We start from the raw sequence: 20,608 nt of genomic DNA, 5'->3' as shown, positions 1-20,608 counted from the left end.
GGCCTTAAATAGGATAAAACTGAAATGTTCTCCCAAATATATAGCAGTGGTTCTAACAGCAATCTGTTGCCAACACAGAGGTTGTGTGGGAAGAGAAGCTGTCCTGGATTCTTGCAAGAAAGCAGACCCTTTAACTCGCCAGGTGCTGAAGGTATAGTGTAGCCTTCAGCATCTTGTGGCCCGGAAATGGTTCACACTGGTGGGACTAAAGCCTCGTACACACGATCGGATTTTCCGCAGACAAAACATCGGACTTTTGTCCGAAGGGCGTTGCCCAGGAACTTGTCTTGTGTTTTACTTCAGATGACAGTTTGGGAGTAGGCAGTTACATTTTAAAATATACAATGTAAAATTGACAAGGGACACCAACATAGTTGTATCTTTGATCTTAAAAACTACGGGATAATGGTGTTGTGGTAACTTGCCCAAATAACAGAAAAAAACAAGCACAATAATATTATACTTGATATCACTAGAAAAAAAAAGCCTTTGAAAATATGTTTGGCAGAACTCCATCAGTATCACCAGCAAAGCAGCTTCATTATTATCCCATTAAAGAAGAAGAGAATTGTGCGCTGCATTTCTAGATTTCATAATTTGCCACGTCACGAATGTTAATTCTCCATTACAAACGCTGGTATACAAGACTGACCGCTTCTGGCTCATCCTTGCTTCCGAGCATGCGTGTTTGTACTTTGTACTTTTGTCCCATGGACTTGTGTACACACGCTCAGAAAATCCAACAACAGACATTTGTCCGCGGAAAATTTTTAAAACTTGACATCCAACATTTGTTTGCGGAAAATCCAACAACAATTGTTCGATGGAGCGTACGAACGGTCGGATTTTCCGTCAACAGCCTGTCATCACACAATTCCCATTGGAAAATCCGATCGTGTGTACGCGGCCTTAGGCTTTGCTTTCTTGCAGGAATCCAGGATGGGCTTCCCTTTCCATACAGCCTCTCCACTTGGCACAGCGGCTTCTCAGAACTCCTACATTGGCTTGTGACAAGCTGCTCCACTCCTACATGCTTGTGTGTGCATTTTATTATTATCCCATTCAACTGTTTATGACATTAAGGTCGCCTTGCACTCTTCTCTGTGTTCTTATGTTCTTTTCAATATATGGACCTTTCCTGTCCAGATGAACTAAGGGGCTACATGACCAATGTATTTTAGGATGCTATTGGGATTATAATCCTTCATTTACCCTACGTTACCTGGAAACTCTGAAGCACAAGTTTCCATTGTTCTTTTATTGTTCGCACACTTACTGCATATGGGAGCTGTTTTATCTGCCAGAGGATTTGGTTTTCTGTCCATCCAGTCCTGAGATTTACACAGTTGTGCCACATAACATAGTCATGCCTGGTAGGGAGGTATCTAATTTCTCTCCACTGCAGTTTATCAACACTCATACCACTTGTGCCTCCCATAGTCATCTCCTCTCCCTGTCACTCTGCTCTCTCCTCCCAAGACTACCAAGTCATAATTCAGATACTTACATTGATTGCATTAACAACACATGCATTTGATGATGTATTTAAGAATGCAGAGGTCCATTAAAGGCTAAGTTCACCATTAGTAACATGTTACATGTTACACCCCTATTTAGAATGTAATATATTACTCCCCCGGCAGCAAGCAGTGGTCCCTCTTCCTGCACCTACTGTCACAACTTAAAAACATTGCAGCTCCGCCCACACAGCCACATCATTTATTTACACAGATCTTTGAATGAACTACAAGTCTTGTCTTCCACCACTGCAGATGGTTTGTAGTTCTCAATGAACTCTGAGACCGCTGGTGAGAGCTCTAGTAGTTGACACTTCCTGCAGTTTAATTGTACTTAGTGTCTACTACAGCCTGACATTGCACCTGCAATCTGCTGATCACAAGTGCAATGCTCTGCAGGCTCCTAGAAAAAAAAAAAAAAAGCAACAATAATAATAATAAATGCACATTTTATTTTTTTAAACTGTGCTTTTATTTTTTTATTTTTATTTAAATGAACTTACCCTTAATTTGTGTATTTTTTTGTTTGCCTTGAGCTCAGCTTTAAAAGCCCCTGTGCGGTTTGTCATGGGATTTGACAGTTCCAAATCGCATGACAAGTCGCACCCCATTGTCGGTAATGGAACCGCTCAAATTGCCACGACTCTTGTCGCAGCAACTTTGAGAACGGTTCCTGCACTACTTGTTGCCAATTTCCTTGCAACTTGCATAGACTTCTGTTAAGTGAAGTCGCAAGCTGCAATGAAACTGGAGGTGCAAATCACACTGATTTGCAGCTTTGAAATCGGGCTGAAGTAGAGCGATTTCAAAGCCGCACCAGTGTGAGCCAGAGCTAATATACCTGGGAAAATAAAGAATGCGCAGATTGGGGACAACTGTAATGCCCCGTACACACGATTGGATTTTCCCACAACAAATGTTGGATGTGAGCTTGTTGGCTGAAAGTCCGACCGTGTGTACGCACCAACGAACATTTGTTGGCGGACTTTCCGCCAACAAACGTTGGCTAGCTGGTTCTCAAATTTTCCGCTAACAAAACTTTGTTGTCGGAATTTCCGATCGTGTGTACACAAGTCTGATGCCCCGTACACACAATAGGATTGTCCGATGGAAAATGTGTGATAGGACCTTGTTTTCGGAAATTCCGACCGTGTGTGGGCTCCATCACACATTTTCCATAGGAATTTCCGACACACAAAGTTTGAGAGCAGGCTATACAATTTTCCGACAACAAAATCCGTTGTCAGAAATTCCGATCGTGTGTACACAAATCCGACGCACAAAGTGCCACGCATGCTCAGAATAAATTAAGAGACAAAAGCTATTGGCTACTGCCCCGTTTATAGTCCCGACGTACGTGTTTTACGTCACCGCGTTCAGAACGATCGGATTTTCCGACAACTTTGTGTGACCGTGTGTATGCAAGACAAGTTTGAGCCAACATCCGTTGGAAAAAATCCATGGATTTTGTTGTCGGAATGTCCGATCAATGTCCGACTGTGTGTACGGGGCATGACGCACAAAAGTTCACGCATGCTCGGAATCAAGCAGAAGGAGCCGCACTGGCTATTGAACTTCCTTTTTATCGGCTCGTCGTACGTCTTGTACGTCACCAGGTTCCCACGTTCGTAATTGTTGGCCAACATTTGTGTGACCGTGTGTATGCAAGACAAGTTGGAGCCAACATCCTTCGAACAAAAATCCATGGTTTTGTTGTCGGAAAGTCCGATTGTGTGTACAGGGCATAAGGATGGTTGCCGTTGTCCAACTCCTGGAAACAGTGGTTTTTTTTTTTGTTTTTTTTTTAGTGCCATACAGTAACATACCTAATATGGCTTCTAAGATTAGGCCAATGGAAACCTCCAGCTCTGTATGGAAGTCTTGGCTGTAACTCATCTTGACAGGTCCCCTTTAAATCAGCCCAATACTTTATTTCTTTGAGAGGTGGAAAGTAGAAATACTCCAGATGGAAACAAATGAAGTAATTCCTTGTTTGCACTGATACAGGGATTTGTGGCTACCTCATTCCACCGCCTGGCCGTCTGCATGGCTATTCACATTCCTCACACATCTGCAATATAACTTTTATATTCGTCTTCCTCCCCACAATGTGTAGACAAGCTGCAGATCCAGGTCAAGGAGGAGAAGTCTGAGGGAGGAATTAATTACAGCAGTTTAAGAGCGACTTCAGCCAAAAACGCCAAGGTTCTGGATGATATCAACACCAATTATTTTGCTGCAACCGAAGTAAGTTCTCTCGAAGGTTCGCACAGTAGCTTTCACTCAATCCCAGCCAAATACACAAAGAAATAAACATCCTAACTAGAAAAGGAACAATGTACTCTTTGCCAGTCCACCTAACAAAGTATCTGTATCAATTGCAGTCCTACAAATAAAAATTTACCAGGTGCCTTTTCTGCCAGCTCTGAAGTTAAAGCCCAAAGGACCTTTCACTTTAAATCAGCAAAATATATTCCGGCATCAAAACAAAAGGTGTGCAAAAAGTAGCCACAGCTTGAGTAGAAAACCCTGTCCCCTGCCAGCATGCTGCAGGGAAGGACTCTTCCCAGATAGCAAGCAATTGTGCTGCAAGTTTCAAAATGACTTGCTAAGCTATTGCTAGACTTGCTAGGCTTCACAAGTTTGTTGCACAATTTCAGCAAGTCCACATTGCATGACTCCAGATCAACTTTCTTTGCAAACATTCTGCAAGTCTGCTGCAAGTTCTGGTTCAGTTTTGTTGTGCAATAGTCCTCTCACCACAGGGGGTCACTGTGGCTGAGTTTTCATGCTGTAGACTTGCAGAGCTCTTGCTGTAGACTCACCACTGCAACTTTGCTCTTGCTAGAGACTTGCCACGCAAATTTGCTACAAATTGGAAAAGTGTCAACTAGAATTTGTGCTTCAAGTGCTCTGCAAGTGTACTTACAGAGCACTGTACTTAAGTGTACTTAGGTGAACTTACCAGTGAAAATGTGCAGCAAGTTAACAGACTTCTAATTCAACACTGCCACAAATTTGTGGCAAATTATGCTTGCTATCTGGGTTGCTCTCTGTATGAAAACAGTGGTCTCTCTGGAGAGATCTAACATGCCTCTTGCTAAGTCAAAACTAGTCAGAACCCAATCCACAGCTTTGACTCATCATCTTGTTGTACCTCTGTAGAGAGATCTCTGCTTCCACACAGAGAGCAAAGGTCTTTCTCTACAGCATGCTGGCAGAGAATAGGCATTTATACCTAGGATGTGCTCACCTTTTTGTTTTGATGCACCTGGAATGTATTTAGCTGATTTAAACTTAAAATCCAGCAATGCTAGTTACCTGCTTATTATTCTGATCCTCTAGCTTCAGTACTTTTCTGATTAACTGACCCAGAACAAGTTAGCAGATCAGGAAGATTAAAGTCAGAAGTCTTTACCTACTTGTGAGTCGGTGACCCAAAGTATTGAATTCGGTGGGTCACCATAACCTCCAGGAAGCATTCTCCGAAAGAGGTCAACAATGTTGGTTCCATGTTTCTCTACCTTTTTCTCTGTCTAGGCCAGCGTAATCATTGCTTTGTTTTAATTCAGCTTATCTGTGTATGCCCTATATCTGCAGACAAGGTGAGCAAACAAAAGGAATTGCCTCCACATACTTGTATGATATAATGGTTCACACCTGGGAGCCATAAATGATGATTTATCTGTGGTGGAATGGACTTTTGCAACCATTGGAGATTACAATCTGCCAGAAACCGGAAGCCTCTGCGTGGGTTCAGCTTTAGAGCAGAGGGCACATCTGCAGACCAAGACTGAGAACAAGAAAGGAATCTTGGGTCCCTTTTAGATATGCAATTTTCATTTCTCAATTGGCTGCCTGCAAATGTATATTGGGGGGAGGGGGGGGGGGTGAATTTGGCAAGCTAAATACAGTAAAACCTTGGTTTGAGAGTAACTTGGTTTGAGAGCGTTTTGCAAGACGGGCTAACTTTTTAAATAAATTTTGACTTGATATACAAGCGATGTCTTGATATACAATTAGCATCATGTCAGAACTGAGTATAAAAGAGAGCAGAGGCACTTCTAAGTGTAGCAATACAGTTACATTTAATGAAGGTACAACATTTAGAAACGCACATAGTTAATGATTACAACAGGCACATCCAAGTATGCAGGCATCCAGGGTAAAGCTGTCCACATAGACCATCCCCCGCACCGCCATTGATGTCCTCCCTTTCACGCTGCGTTCCATGAGCGATTCAAGCCTCGCTTTCAGATCGCTCTACTGCAGGGTAGTCTTCCCGGTCACGACTGCAGACTGACAGCAGTGGGAGCCGGCAGGTGTGGGGGATGGTCTATGTGGGCAGCTTTACCCCGGATGCCTGAATACTTAGATGTGCCTCTTTTAATCATCAACCATATGAGTTGCTAAATGTTGTACCTTCATTAAATGTAAACATATTGCTACACTTAGAGGCGCTGCTCTTCTCTTTTATACTCTGTAGCTTCTGCTGGATTTTGCTTCTAATCCCCTTGAGGCTTCCATTTGTAAATGGACATTTTATGGTTACACAACATCACATGGCTATAATCTTTTTATATAGACTATAAACTTAAGGACTTATGAATAAATGGTTGTGGAACGAATCATCCGAGTTTCCATTATTTCTTATGGGGGAATTTGCTTTGATATACAAGTGCTTTGGATTACAAGCATGCTTCTGGAACAAATTATGCTCGCAATCCAAGGCTTTACTGTATACCTATGGGCTGCTTCTAGTAGCTTGTGATCTCCAGTGATTATACAAATGCAGTGCAAAGGAATCATTGTGGCAGTGGAGAGTTGAACCAAACACATATGTGAAACAGATGCTCTCCTTTTTTAGTCCTGTCTGCAGTTATAGTTCAGACTGCCACAAGCTGAATGTAAACAGAGCAATGTTTACTCTGGCCAAGGCCTGTGCTGGTGGCTCTTCAAGAACAAGGCAAGAAAACAAAGAGGTTATATTTACAGAGTCGTTCTGTATTTGTGACTATGTTAAAACAGCTAGCGTGTTGTAGCCTTCTTGTCCTATACGATGGCTACTATGTCAATTTAGTTTTTGGCTGAGCTGTAGTTAACTCAGGCTGATTGTATAGTTTTTTGCCTGTTTTTTTCCCTAAGCTTATAGTGATATTAAAGGTTTGGCTTTTTAAAAAAAATATCAAACAGTTTATACTTGCCTGGATCCTCCTTCTTGGGCCTCCCGCTGGTGCTTCTGGCTCCTCCCCCTTGACTAGCACTGGTGCGTGCTCACTCCGGAGCCTTGCTCTACACACAGAGCCACGGCTCAGCCCGCTCTCTCCTCATTGGCTGTGATTGACAGCAGTCGGAGCCAATGGCTCCCGGTGCTGTCTCAGCCAATGCGGAGAGGGAGTCCTGAGACAGCCGAGGCTCTCGTGCACATCGCTGGATTGGAATTGGGCTTAGGTGAGTATTGGGGGGGGGGGGGGGGTCATGGCAGGATGCATGAAGGTAAAAAACCTCCAGCCTTCACAACCACTGCAAGTTGGCATGTGAATTCTCACTGTCGGTAGTAGATGACACTCATATCACTGGTCACACTATGGGATTTCATAAACAAAAGGAATGAATAGTTATATTTCCTTTAGCCAATCCAGTAGGAGGTTTATGTCTATATGTCTTTATATATGTCTGGTCTGATGGAAGCTGTGCCAAGGAAGAGATCCAGGGGAGGCCCATTGCTGGAGAGAGCCAAGAAGAAGGCTGGTCTTTTTAGAAGGGCCTGGTGACTCACTTGGAGGAGGCACTGAAATTTGAGAATGTGCTGATAGTGTTGCCGGGTCGGGATCATGCTACTTGGGGGGACAGGGGCATTAAGCACAGGCTCACTTTAAATCTACCAAGTCTCCATAGGATTGAATAGAGAGTGTACTGCACATGTGTGGGTCCAGCTGAAAAGATTTTGACAAGGGGCTTCAATGCTTCATGGGCAATATCTTGCTGGATCTGGGACGAGAAAGTATAAGTTGCAGAAAGCAGTTCAATATAAGTGTTATTGCATCAAAGGTGCAGTTATAGTTCAAGTTAAACATTACAGTCTTAGCTTACAATATGTGCTTCCTGACAATACACTGTTCATTCTGGTAAATTCTAACTATAATAATGTAGTCATATGATGTCCATCAGTGTGCACACAGCCTCCCTGTAGACAGAAGGATTCCCCAGAATAATGTCATTAGCCAATGTCTGTTTTCCATATGTTACTTTCTAATGCCAGGTGAGCCCTAGAGACATAATGGTGTTCTTCTTGTGTTGCAGGATGGTGAATTAGTGTATACAGACTGGAAGATGGAGAAAGATGGAGATACGGGAAGGTTTATCAGTAAGAGTGATCCCTATGTTATCACACATCAGACAAAAGTGACTTATCAAAAGTGTCAAAAGAATGAATTGTTTCTGCAGCAAACAATCACATTCCTGATGCTACCCTGTTTCCCCGAAAATAAGACCTAGCGTGATTGTCAGTGATGGCTGCAATATAAGCCCTACCCCCCAAATAAGCCCTACCCTGTTTCCCCGAAAATAAACCCTACCCTGAAAATAAGACCTACAAGGACTTTAACTAGGGCTTACTTACGGGGAAGGGCTTATATTGCAGCCATCACCGACAATTACGCTAGGTCTTATTTTCCTGGGGGAAACAGGGTATATGGCAGCTTAAATTAGAGGATATGATTGGATGCTGTTGAATTAAAGAAAAAGCTCTTTTTTGAAACACTAAAGCTGGCCGTACACTAATAGAATTTTATGTGAATATTTTTATTCATTACATTTTCTAATCATTAGTAGGGTTAAATCAATGGTCTCAGTACCAAGAACATTCAAAGAAGCAGGTTTAAAAAAAAAAATCCTGAGCAAATACATTTCTAACAGTGTATGTGGCCTTTGTTTTGCAAAGTCCATTCATTCCAAAAATCTGTTGAAAGCAAACGTTTTTCGTCAATGTACTGCTGAAAAAGTGTGTACAAATGTTCAAAAGTCTGTTTGAAAATCTACTAGTGTATGGCCAGCTTTGGAATCCTTTACCTTTTTGATATCTTTATAAATTATATCGTTTCTGGGATTAAAAGTACCATTTCAGTCTTTGCAGATGACACCAAGCTATGCATTGGAATAACGTCCTTACAGGATGTCTCCAATTTACAAGCCAACCTCAATGCACTGTCTAATTGGGCGACTGTGTGGCAGATGAGGTTTAATGTTGATAAATGTAAAGTTATGCACTTGGGGGCTAAGAATATGCATGCGTCATACATACTAGGGGGAGTACAACTGGGGCTATCTGTAGTGGAGAAGAATCTGGGTTTTTTTGTAGATCATAAGCTCAATAATAGCATGCAATGCCAAGCTGCGGTTTCCAAAGCGAGCAAAATCCTTTCTTGTATTAAGAGAGGTATGGACTCCAGAGAGAGAGATATCATTTTGCCCCTGTACAAATCATTAGTAAGACCTCATCTGGAATATACAGTTCAGTTTTGGACACCAGTTCTCAAAAAGGATATCAGGGAACTGGAGAAAGTGCAGAGAAGAGCAACCAAAGTGATAAGAGGCATGGAGGAGCTCAGCTATGAGGAAAGATTAGAGGAACTGAATTTATTCTCTCTTGAGAAGAGGAGATTAAAGGGGGGATATGATCAACATGTATAAATATATAAGGGGTCCATATAGTGAACTTGGTGTTGAGTCATTCACTTTACGGTCATCACAGAGGACAAGGGGACACTCTTTACATCTAGAGGAAAAGAGATTTAATCTCCAAATACGGAAAAGTTTCTACACAGTAATAGCTGTGAAAATGTGGAATAGATTCCCTCCAGAGGTGGTTCTGGCCAGCTCAGTAGATTGCTTTAAGAAAGGCCTGGATCATGCTTTGCTGGGGTTTTTCGCCTTCCTCTGGATCAACTGTGGGTATAGGATTGGTTTTATGGTATTTTATTATATTATTTTTTATTTATTTTTATTTTTATGGTTGAACTTGATGGACTTGTGTCTTTTTTCAACCTATGTAACTCTGTAACCCGGCTGCCGCTCAGTCTGTAACAGATCTGTTGAGGATCATCCTGTGCGTTTGCACTTCACAAGCTTGTCATCTTCATCCTTGATGAGTCATTGGCCTGGAACAAGTTGGTACATACCAGGTGTCCCAGCACCGCATTGGCTGCCTCCTTGTTACAGATCAGCAGGTTTATCCTTTGTAAAGATGTCAGATCTGGAATCTGCACCCTCAAAAACTAATTAGCAAGGTTATATCCCAGTTTCCTACCCTATCAAGGCTCAAGGTTTTAAAGGATAAGTTTGCCCTTTAAAAAAATAATGAATGCACATCTTTTTGCAGGTAAAAAAATGTGCACTTACAGTTGTGCTCATAAGTTTACATACCCTGGCAGAATTTATGATTTCTTGGCCATTTTTCAGAGAATATGAATGATAACACAAAAACTTTTCTTTCACTCATGGTTAGTGTTTGGCTGAAGCCATTTATTATCAATCAACTGTGTTTACTCTTTTTAAATCATAATGAGAACAGAAACTACCCAAATGACCCTGATCAAATTTTTACATACCCCAGTTCGCAATACCATGTATGACCCCCTTTAACATCAATGAAAGCTTGAAGTCTTTTTTGGTATTTGTGGATGAGGCTCTTTATCTTCTCAGATGGTAAAGCTCTCCATTCTTCTTGGCAAAAAGCCTCCAGTTCCTGTAAATTCTTGGGCTGTCTTGCATGAACTGCACGTTTGAGATCTCCCCAGAGTGGCTCAATGATATTGAGGTCAGGAGACTGAGGTGGCCACTCCAGAACCTTCACTTTATTCTGCTGTAGCCAATGACAGGTTGACTTGGCCTTGTGTTTTGGATTATTGTCATGTTGGAATGTCCAAGTACATCCAATGCGCAGCTTCCTGGCTGATGAATGCAAATGTTCCTCCAGTATTTTTTTATAACATACTGCATTCATCTTGCCATCAATTTTGACCAAATTTCCTGTGCCTTTGTAACTCACACATGCCCAAAACATCAGCGATCCACCTCCGTGTTTCATAGTAGGAATGGTGTACCTTTCATCATAGGCCTTGTTGACTCCTCTCCAAATGTAGCGTTTATGGTTGTGGCCAAAAAGCTACATTTTGGTCTCATCACTCCAAAAACTTTGTTCCAGAAGGTTTGAGGCTGGTCTCTGTGCTGTTTGGCGTACTGTAAGCGGGATACTTTGTGGCATTTGTGTAGTAATGGCTTTCTTCTGGCAACTTGACCATGCAGCCCATCTTTCTTCAAGTTCCTCCTTATTGTGCGTCTTGAAATAGCCACATCACATGTTTTCAGAGAGTCCTGTATTTCACCTGAAGTTATTTGTGGGTTTTTCTTTGCATCACGAACAATTTTCCTGGCAGTTGTGGCTGAAATTTTTGTTGGTCTACCTGACCGTGGTTTGGTTTCAACAGAACCCCTCATTTTGAACACTGCTGATTGGCATTGTCAATTCATTGGATTTCTTTTTATATCCTTTTGCTGTTTTATACATTTCAACTACCTTTTCCCACAAATCCTTTGACAATTCTTTTGCTTTCCCCATTACTCAGAATCCAGAAACGTCAGTGCAGCACTTGATGAAAGATGCAAGGGTCTGTCAGGAGTCCAGAAACTCATTGACCTTTTAGACACACACACTAATTACAAGCAAACAGATCACAGGTGAGGATGGTTACTTTGAATAGCCATTCAAACCCCTTTGTGTCAACTCATGTGCATGTTATCAGGCCAAAATCACCAGGGTATGTAAACTTTTGATCAGGGTCATGTGGGTAGTTTTTGTTCTCTTTGTGATTTAATGAGTAAACACAGTTGATTGATAATAAATGGCTTCAGCCAAACACTAACCATGAGTGAAAGAAAAGTTTTTGTGTTATCATTCCTATTCTCTGAAAAATGGCCAAAAAATCATTAAATTCTGCCAGGGTATGTAAACTTATGAGCACAACTATTTATTTTTTAGGCCCCTTTCACACAGGAGCGGTTTTCAGGCGGTATTGCGCTAAAAATACCACCTGAAAACCGCCCCTAAACAGCCTCCGCTGTTTGTTCAGTGTGAAAGCCCGAGGGCTTTCACACTGAAGCGGTGCGCAGGCAGGGCGGTGAAAAAAGTCCTGCAAACCGCTTTTTTGGAGCGGTGAAGGAGCGGTGTATTCACCGCTCCTTCACCGCTCCTGCCCATTGAAATCAATGGGACAGCGCGGCTATACCGCGGTAATACGCGGTACGAGCGGATTTAACCCTTTTTCGGCCGCCAGCGGGGGTTAAAACCAAACCGCTAGCGGCCGAATACCGCTGCAAGAACGACGGTACAGAAGCGCTAAAAATAGCGCTGTTGTACCGCCGACGCCCCCACCGCCCCAGTGTGAAAGGGGCCTTATTGCAAGCCTGGAAAGCATTGCACGGTCACCCATGATCGGCAGATCATGGGTGCAATGCAGGGCTCTTGCAGGTTCTGTTTGGCCATACATCATACGGACAAGCAGTTACACACTAGCAGGAAGCATCGACGCAAAGACTGCCGCACCTTTGTAGTTTTCACAAATCTTGGTGAATGAGTTGTGCGGCCCGGTGTGCAGTGTGTAACAGAGAGTGGGGGGAGAAGACTCCCTGCCCCCTGCCACATCTGAGAGCCGGGGAGGTGTGGGGGCCACTGGATTTGTAACATGTTACATGTTACACCCTTAATATGGGTGTAACATGCAACATGTTACAAAAGGGGAACTTATCCTTTAAGACCAGACTGTAATCTGACTTCTTTACCTTTCAGTTCATGATATCCTACAAGAATTAATAATTTTCATTTTAGAACATAAAACTCCAATTCCAAAAAAGTCGGGATGCTGTGTAAAATCATTGCAAATGCAATGATTCCAAAACTCATATTTTATTTACAATAGAAAACATATAAAATGTTTAAACTGAGAAAATGTACGATTTTAACAAAAAAAATAGGCAATTTTGAATTTGATGACAGCAACACGTCTCAAAAAAGTTGAGATAGGGAAACAAAAAGCTAGCAAAGAAAGGGGAACTAACAAGGAAAAGCTGAAAGAAAAAAATTCAGCTAATTAGGTTAAGTGGCAACAAGTCAGTAGCATGATTGGGTATAAAAAGGGCATCTTAGAGAGTCAGAGTGTCTCAGAAGTAAAGATGGGCAGAGGTTCACCAATCTGTGAAAAGCTACATCTAAAAATTATTGAACAATTTCAGAATAATGAAACAAGGGACAGGGCCATGTTTACTATGGTGTAGTATCCCCTCTTCTTTTAACAACATTCTGTGAACATCTGGGAACTGAGGAGACCAGTTGCTGGAGTTTTGGGAGAGGAATGTTGTCCCTTTTTTGCCTTTCTATTGCTCAATAGTCCTGGGTCATCTTTGTCATATTTTTAATTTCAAGGTGCACTAAATATTTTCAATTGGCGAAAGGTCTGGACCGTGGGCAGGTCAGTTAAGCACCCGGACTCTTCTTCTTCGAAACCATGGTGTTGCCATAACTACAGTATGTGGTTTAGCATTGTCCTGCTGAAATATGCAAGACCTTCTCTGAAAAAAGACATTATCTGGATGGGAGCATATGCTGCTCTAAAACGTAGAAATATCTTTCGGGATTGATGTTGCCTTTCCAGATGTGCAAGCTGTCCATTCCATACGCACTAATGCACCCCCATACCATCAGAGATGAAAGCTTTTGAACTGAGCGCTGATAACCAGCAGGAAGGTCCCTCTCCTTTGTAGTCCAGAAGATGCGGCCCCTATAGTTGCCAAAAAAATGTAAAATTTCCATTTATCTGCTCAAAGAACAGTTTTCCACTTTGTAACAGACCGTTTCAAATGAGCTTTTGCCCAGAGAAGATGGCGGCATTTTTGGATCATGTTCAGAAATGGCTTCTTTGGTGCATGATAGAGCTTTCCCTTGCATGTTTGGAAGGCAGGACAAATCGTGGTCACAGACAGTGATTTTTGTACATATTCCTGAGTTCATGCAGTGATGTCCATCACAGGATCATGCCTATTTTTAATGCAGTCCCATCTGATTACAGACATACAATATTGTGTTTTGGGGCCTTGACCCTTGCATGCAGAAATTTCTACAGATTCTTGGAATCTTTTGATGATATTATGTACTGTGGATGATGGTAAATTTTAAGTCTTTACAATTTTACGTTATGGAACATTATTCTGAAATAGTTTGACAATTTTTAAATTGGTGAACCTCTGCCCATCTTTATTTCTGAGACACTGACTCTCTAAAATGCTCTTTTGAGACTCAATAATGATACTGACCTTTTGCCAATTAACCTAATTCGTTTCAAAATGTTCTTCCAGCTCTTTCTTATTAGTACCACTTACTTTGCCAGCTTTTTGTTGCCCTCTCTCAACTGGAGAAGTGTTGCTACCATCACTTTCAAAATAACCTTATTTTTTTCTTAAAATAATACATCTTCTCAGTTTAAACATGTAATATGTTTTCTATTTTCTATTGTAAATAAAATATGGGTTTGAAATTTGCAGATCATTCCACTCTATTTTTTAGATTTTTCACAGCATCCCAACTTTGGAATTGGGGTTGTACACTATACGGTCAAAAGTGTGTGGACACCTGACCATCATGTCTATGCAGTATGAGCTTGTTGAACATACTGAGTATTAATATGGAATTGATAAACAGATAAAAGAAAACCTTGCGAGCTGCTATGTGTGTTCACAGTGAGCTAAAATAGATGCTGGCACTGTTCACAATCCCATAAAAATTTGCATAAACGAATCCAATCAATATATGGGTTTAACTTACAAACCTAAATATAACTGAGTGCAAAAAACAATATATGACAAATCATACCATGTATAGAAAAACTCCTGTGTTAAAACCAACATAACATGCATTCAATGGTGTTTATATAAAGTCCTTTTATTAGCAGTCCATATAACTCTTGTGTGGCGTGATCCCACCAGCCAGTCACCATCCACAAATAAGGTTTAATATCCTCCAAATGCTCCAAAAAATGTGATGTGCCACCACACTAGTGCTCCCTCCCTTTTTAGGTGTGCTCTCACCTCAAGATGTCTGACCTCAAAATTAAGTTAGGTCAAACAGCGTGTTTGTACCCCTCCTGTGCTTGCTAGCAGAATCTAGATCTCCCAGCTCTTTATTCCTTCAAAAGATTGCATTCAAGTGTCCAGTGTCATCAGGGTGCATATGGGTGGAAAAAGAATCCAATAGTGCTTATACTTTTAAAAACGCAAACTTTATTAAAACATATGCAGATTGCGTACTCACTCTCTTGGTTCTTCCAGCGCACCAGGCTTTGACAGTCAATGTTGTTGTCTGATCTTTCCCCCGGCCTCACAAGCCGATATCTCCCCACAGGCTGGTAACTCCTCGTTGGGTACAGAAGCCGTCACTGTCCTTGCCCCTCCCTGACGCGTGTCGACACCTGGTCACGTGTCTTCCTCAGGGGGATTCCAGAGCAGAGCTTTGCAGCTATAACAGCCTTATTCTTTATTTGGAGTTGGAGTGTCTTCCTCAAACTATTGCAATAAAGTTGGAAATGCACGTTTATCTAAAATGTCTTTCTATAGCTTTGACAGTACCCTTCACTGGAAACACCTGATTTTAATAAATTGCAGGGTGTCCACATACTGTACTTTTAGCCATATAGTATATACAACGTGGTTTACTAAAAATTCACATCTCCAAAATGTTTTGTAGACAACATTTAGTAAACCACATCTTTGCCTTCATGTAAATGAAATGTAGAATGTTTTCTAAACAAGTTTTTCTCGGTTTACTTGGCATCACCAGGCTCTAAACCTACGCAGACCCATGCCGCACATGATGGCCTTGTTCACACTGTGCAGAGATCTCCATTCTTGAAGGACATTGTTCTCTCTGTTGGAGGTTGGAATTTTTCCATATGGAAAGAAGGTGTCACTGTAAGTAGTACATTATCTTTCTATTGGTGCACTGCTTTTCAGCCCCACTGACCCCCACAAAAAAACTGACAGGTGTTTTAACCACTTTCCTATTCTGATTATGAAGACTAAAGACCTTGTTGTATGTGTTTGTATATGAGGCCCATTTGTCTAATTAAGATTTAATGGAGTGTGTGTAAAAATAAAATTGTTAAATCATTTTTATGATCAGCATGTCTTGTTGCTTTTTAGGGTGGGCCGATTCTCCAGTCAAGTTGCTCTGAGAGGAGGTACACTGCAGCCCACTGGTCTCTCTCTAGGAGTGGTGTCTTCTTCATTGGAAAGGAAGATGGAAATGTGGAGATATGGGACCTGTTAGAGAAGACACATGAGCCTTCACAAACGCAGAACATCTCAGCAGCGTCCATCACCTACATCAAACCATGGATTGTCTCTGGTAAGGGGATTGGCGATGACCACCACTATGGTTTCCAGAGATGACAGAACTAGGGATAGCTAAGTCGCGTTATTATGATAAATTCTCTCTGATCTCAGGATATTTATTTTCTTAATCCTTTCATGATACTAGCAGGGTCTCCATTATCACCTTTAAAACACATAATGCAGAGCCAGAGACCTCTTGTGCTTATTTTAAAGAAAATCCATTCACAGCAAAGCAACAGGTATCCACCCCCAAGCAGCACATACTTACCTTATTTTTTTTCTTGCTCCTCCACTGCTCCATTCAGCGACAGGAGCCAAAGGAACTGTCTGGTACTCCCAGATATGGAGAGAATGTGACTCATTCTAGTGGACAGAACTGGGCCAATCAGCGCCCAATGCATAGCCCTGTGTAAGCTACAACTCCAGCAATTCATACTATACACAGAGCTTTGTTTTTACTCCTGATGGCTGAACAGAGTGGTGTGGCAGTGAAAGAAAGGTAAGTCTATGCATATGTGGATGTTTGCTTTAAAGAGACCCTGTCACCAGACCATTCATTTCAACAACAATCTTTCTGTATGAAAACATGTGCATTTAACATTTTATACATGTGATTATTAACTTGTAAAAGCCTCCCTTGTGTAGACATCGAAAATCCCTGAGATTGCTGCTGAGTGCTGCCATCTTGGATGTGATGACCGCGGCCCCAGCCGACTCAGAGCTGTTACTTAAGTGACACTCTATAAAATTGTACTTCACTCCCCTGCTGCAGAGCCATCTTTAATATTGATTGGACCCTGGGCAAAAATTTTCTTGGGGCCCCCCCATGCAGTTTTGCTCTCCACCTGTTTTGAGACATACAATAAATAGCAGCTAGACTCAAAATCAGTTTACTGAATCAGATCAGACAGTGATTGCGATTGGTTGCCAGAGGTTACAGTGTATCATTACCGCTCTCTGTCTGGTTGCTAGAGGTTACAGCAAACATTTCGGCTCACTGATTAGTTGCTAGAGGTTGCAGCACATGATTTCTGCTTGTTGATTGGTTGCTGGAGATTACTGCACATCAATACTGCTCACTGATTGGTTACTGCACATCATTACTGCTTAATGATTGGTTGCTAGAGGTTACAGCATATCATCTCCTCACTGGCTGCACACCATGGACTGGGGCTTGCTCACCTGTGCACCCCAAACTGTAATTCCTTCTCTGCCTACCTCTGCACACCACACACTACCCTCCCCCCTCTAATTTGCTTACCTTTACAGAACAGGCTGATGGTAGGCTTAATGACCACAGTTGTAGGCAGGACTTTCAAGCATGCCCCTTCTCAGCGGCTTGCTGAGAGGCTGAGACTGCTATCAGTCCAGGCACCTGGTGGATCCAGACTCCCAGAGACGGGATGACGCGGTGCCTGGACTGATTCCAGTGACATCAGCAGAGAGCGGACTTCAGCCCGCTCTCTGCTGAAAACGGGTCACAGGAGTGCAAGACGAACTGTGACCCATAGGAGAAGCCTAGCCAAACAAGCTCAGGCTGGACTTCTCCTTTAAGTAGATAATTGGAAAGGGAGGAGCTGGGCCAGCACAGACAGTAATTAGACACTCCCAGAAGAAAAGAGGGCTATGATGTGCAAGGAGGTAGAGGACTGTGCTAATAGTAGTGAAATTTGCTAGCAAGCTCAAATAAATAAAATTTAATTAAAATGAAATAAAAGGTAATTTATGGAAATGGAAAGGAAAAACACCCCAACTATGCATTTAAAATACTTGCTTTCTCTGTGCTTTTACCTACATTTTTTGGTGACAGGGTCTCTTTTTAAAATCGGAAAGAAAGAAGATGTTAAGTATTCTTTAGAATGTTCTGACAGGGCCAAACAAATAAGTTTAGAAAAACAACCTAAAAAATATAAAAAAAAGGTGAAACATAACAGAAAAAAAGAAGGAATTATTTGTTGATTATATGACAATCATTATACATACAGTATGTATGTGTGTATGTATATACATGACCCTGAATGAACGCTGTCTGGGTTTGGGGCCACACACCCATCCCTGCACACCTGTCAAACCTGGATATGCGGATAAGTCCATACAGCTGCTGCGTCTATTGATGAACATAAGCTGTCTGCACACTGCTCCAGAAACACAAACAAATGACTCTTCAGGTTCTACAGGCCGGTGCGCCCATGTGAATTTGCCCTTAGAAGTACTTTCAAACACTTTTGATATGAACAGTTAAAAAAAAAAAAAAAGTTATGCCTATTGTTAATTATACTTTTTTGGTTATGAATAGAGTGGAGAGGGATTAAAATCCCTGTCAGGTTTTTATTGCTGTCTTGGCCCCCAGTTATAGAGATTCACCCTCTCTATTTGTTCTGATTACCGTAATAACCAAGAGTGAAAGTGAAAGCAAAATCCTACATTTTGGATTGCTACCAGAACAGGAATAGAGGGGAAATCTTCCTATGGGACAGGAAGTGAAGGGAAATCTCCCCAATCATATCGTACACAGATGGTAGATAATAAAGATAGTCTTGATAATAGTATACAGTAAATAAATGAGGCTAGTGTGTGGAGCTAAATGATCTATTAACCCCTTCAGCTCCGGAAGGGCCACCCTTCTTCATGACCAGGCCATTTTTTGCGATACGGCATTGCGTTACTTTAACTGACAATTACGCGGTCGTGCATCTCTGTAACCAAATAAAATTGATGTCCTTTTTTTCCCACAAATAAAGCTTTCTTTTGGTGGTATTTGATCACATCTGTGGTTTTTATTTTTTGCGCTAAAAACAAAAGAGTGACAATTTTGAAAAAAAATATATATTTTTTACTTTCTGCTATAAAACATATCCAATTAAAAAAAAAATTAAAAATCTAATTTCTTCATCAGTTTAGGCCCATATGTATTCTGCTACATATTTTTGGTAAAAAAAATCCCAATAAGTGTATATTAATGGGTTTGCGCAAAAGTTATAGCGTCTACAAACTATGGGATATTTTTATAGAATTTTTGTTTAATTAAATTTTTTTACTAGTAATTGCAGCGATCAGCGACTTATAGCGGTACTGTGACCTTGTGGCGAACAAATCGGACACTAAGTGACACTTTTTGGGGACCAGTGACACCAATACAGTGATCAGTGCTAAAAAAATATACACTGCTAATGACACTGGCAGGGAAGGGGTTAACATCAGGTGCGATCAAAAGATTAAATGTATCTCTAAGGAATGCTTTCTAACTTTGGGGGGGTGCTTGTACTGTGGGAAGACAGAAATCCGTGTTCCTGCTTCGCAGAACCACAGGATCTCCGTCTTCCCTTGTCACAGAACGGCGATCTGCCTTGTTTACATAGGCAGACCACTGTTCTGCCTCTGGGAACGATCGGTGGGTCCCAGTGGACATCGGGTCCATGCAGACCCGCTGATTGGCTCCTGCTGTGTCCAATCACAGCAGGAGCTGGTTGCCGGTGGCGCGCGTGCATGCCGCAAACCTGGAAAAGAAGATCACCTACAGATGTGTGATTTCACCTGTAGGAGCCGCTGCCCTGCAGTACATATATGTGTGCAAGTGGTTAAAATATCCTGCCAACATCCCAACTAAGTAGATACAAAACAAGACGGAGGTCCCCCATGGGACTTTTGAGGCAGAATTTACAAATACATAAACATATAAAAGGCAAATGCCAATCTTTATTACAAAGAGTCATAAAAAGACCGACAGGTGCAATAAAACAATGTCATAAATCCATACAAGGTGATAATGACATAGAGATGATACATAACACCATAGGCCCCTTGCACACGGACGTTCCGATCGGTTCTACCTGCCAGTTCAGGCGGACCTGATCGGAACCTCCATTCTTCTCTATGGAGCAGCGGATGTCAGCTGACACCTGCTGGCAATCCAATCTGATCAGATCCGCAAAAAAACAGACGGATGGCAGAATTGGATCAGATGACAGTCGTTTGGAAACAGACAGATGGTCCGTTTTCATCTGACCGTCCCATAGAGAACAGCAGGCTGTTTCCGTGTCCACTCTACATCAGCGGAGCAGACACAGACCTGTCATCCACCTGCTCAGCAGGAATCAGCGAAGAGATCCCCTACTGAGCGGGTGGATACGCTGCCGGGGACCGCCCCATGTGAAAAGGGCCATACAATACTAGATATACCCCGCTAGTCAAAGGTATGCCGCAAAACTGCCAGCAAACATATGACTTGGTCAGTTTGGGTGTAACCTTCAAGCAGATCCCGTTTCAGAAGATATTATTCCTTCTTTAGGGGGAACAGTAAGGTATATCAATTCTAAAATATATCATACAAAAGTAAATAACAAAAAAGCCACAAAATGAAAAAAAAAAGTTGTCCTACTAAACATGCAAATCTTCCTTTTCTGTTAAAAAAAAAAATACAAAAATTTAAAAATTAAAAAAAAAAACGGAGCAGACTTTTTTTCTGACATCATTTTCTATGTTAAAAATGAAAAATAAAATGCTTAAATCCTTAAAGCGGAGTTCCACACTAATTTCTAACTTTTAATTAAAATCATTCTTACAGCATAATTATTGTGAAATGAAAAAAAATTTTTTTTTTGTTCTGAATGGTTACCTGGATTATTCCAGCTTCAGGTCGAGCTTCCTGTCTC

General features: G+C 41.6%; 1 protein-coding gene across 1 annotated transcript in view; it reads left to right on the top strand.

Moving 5' to 3' along the window:
* The window catches only part of DNAI3 (dynein axonemal intermediate chain 3), a 136,124-nt gene that overhangs the window by 104,863 nt on the left and 10,653 nt on the right, over positions 1-20,608 (top strand). Inside the window, exons 17-20 of the mRNA XM_073593617.1 lie at positions 3,634-3,764; positions 7,821-7,884; positions 15,403-15,533; positions 15,765-15,969. Coding sequence (XP_073449718.1) covers positions 3,634-3,764; positions 7,821-7,884; positions 15,403-15,533; positions 15,765-15,969 — 531 coding nt within the window. The remainder of the gene's footprint in view (positions 1-3,633; positions 3,765-7,820; positions 7,885-15,402; positions 15,534-15,764; positions 15,970-20,608) is intronic.

This window comes from Aquarana catesbeiana, linkage group LG07 (genome assembly GCF_042186555.1).
Source record: "Aquarana catesbeiana isolate 2022-GZ linkage group LG07, ASM4218655v1, whole genome shotgun sequence".
NCBI lineage: Eukaryota > Metazoa > Chordata > Amphibia > Anura > Ranidae > Aquarana > Aquarana catesbeiana.
The sequence above is the reverse complement of the archived record's forward strand: the minus strand, read 5'-3'. Positions and strand labels throughout refer to the sequence as shown.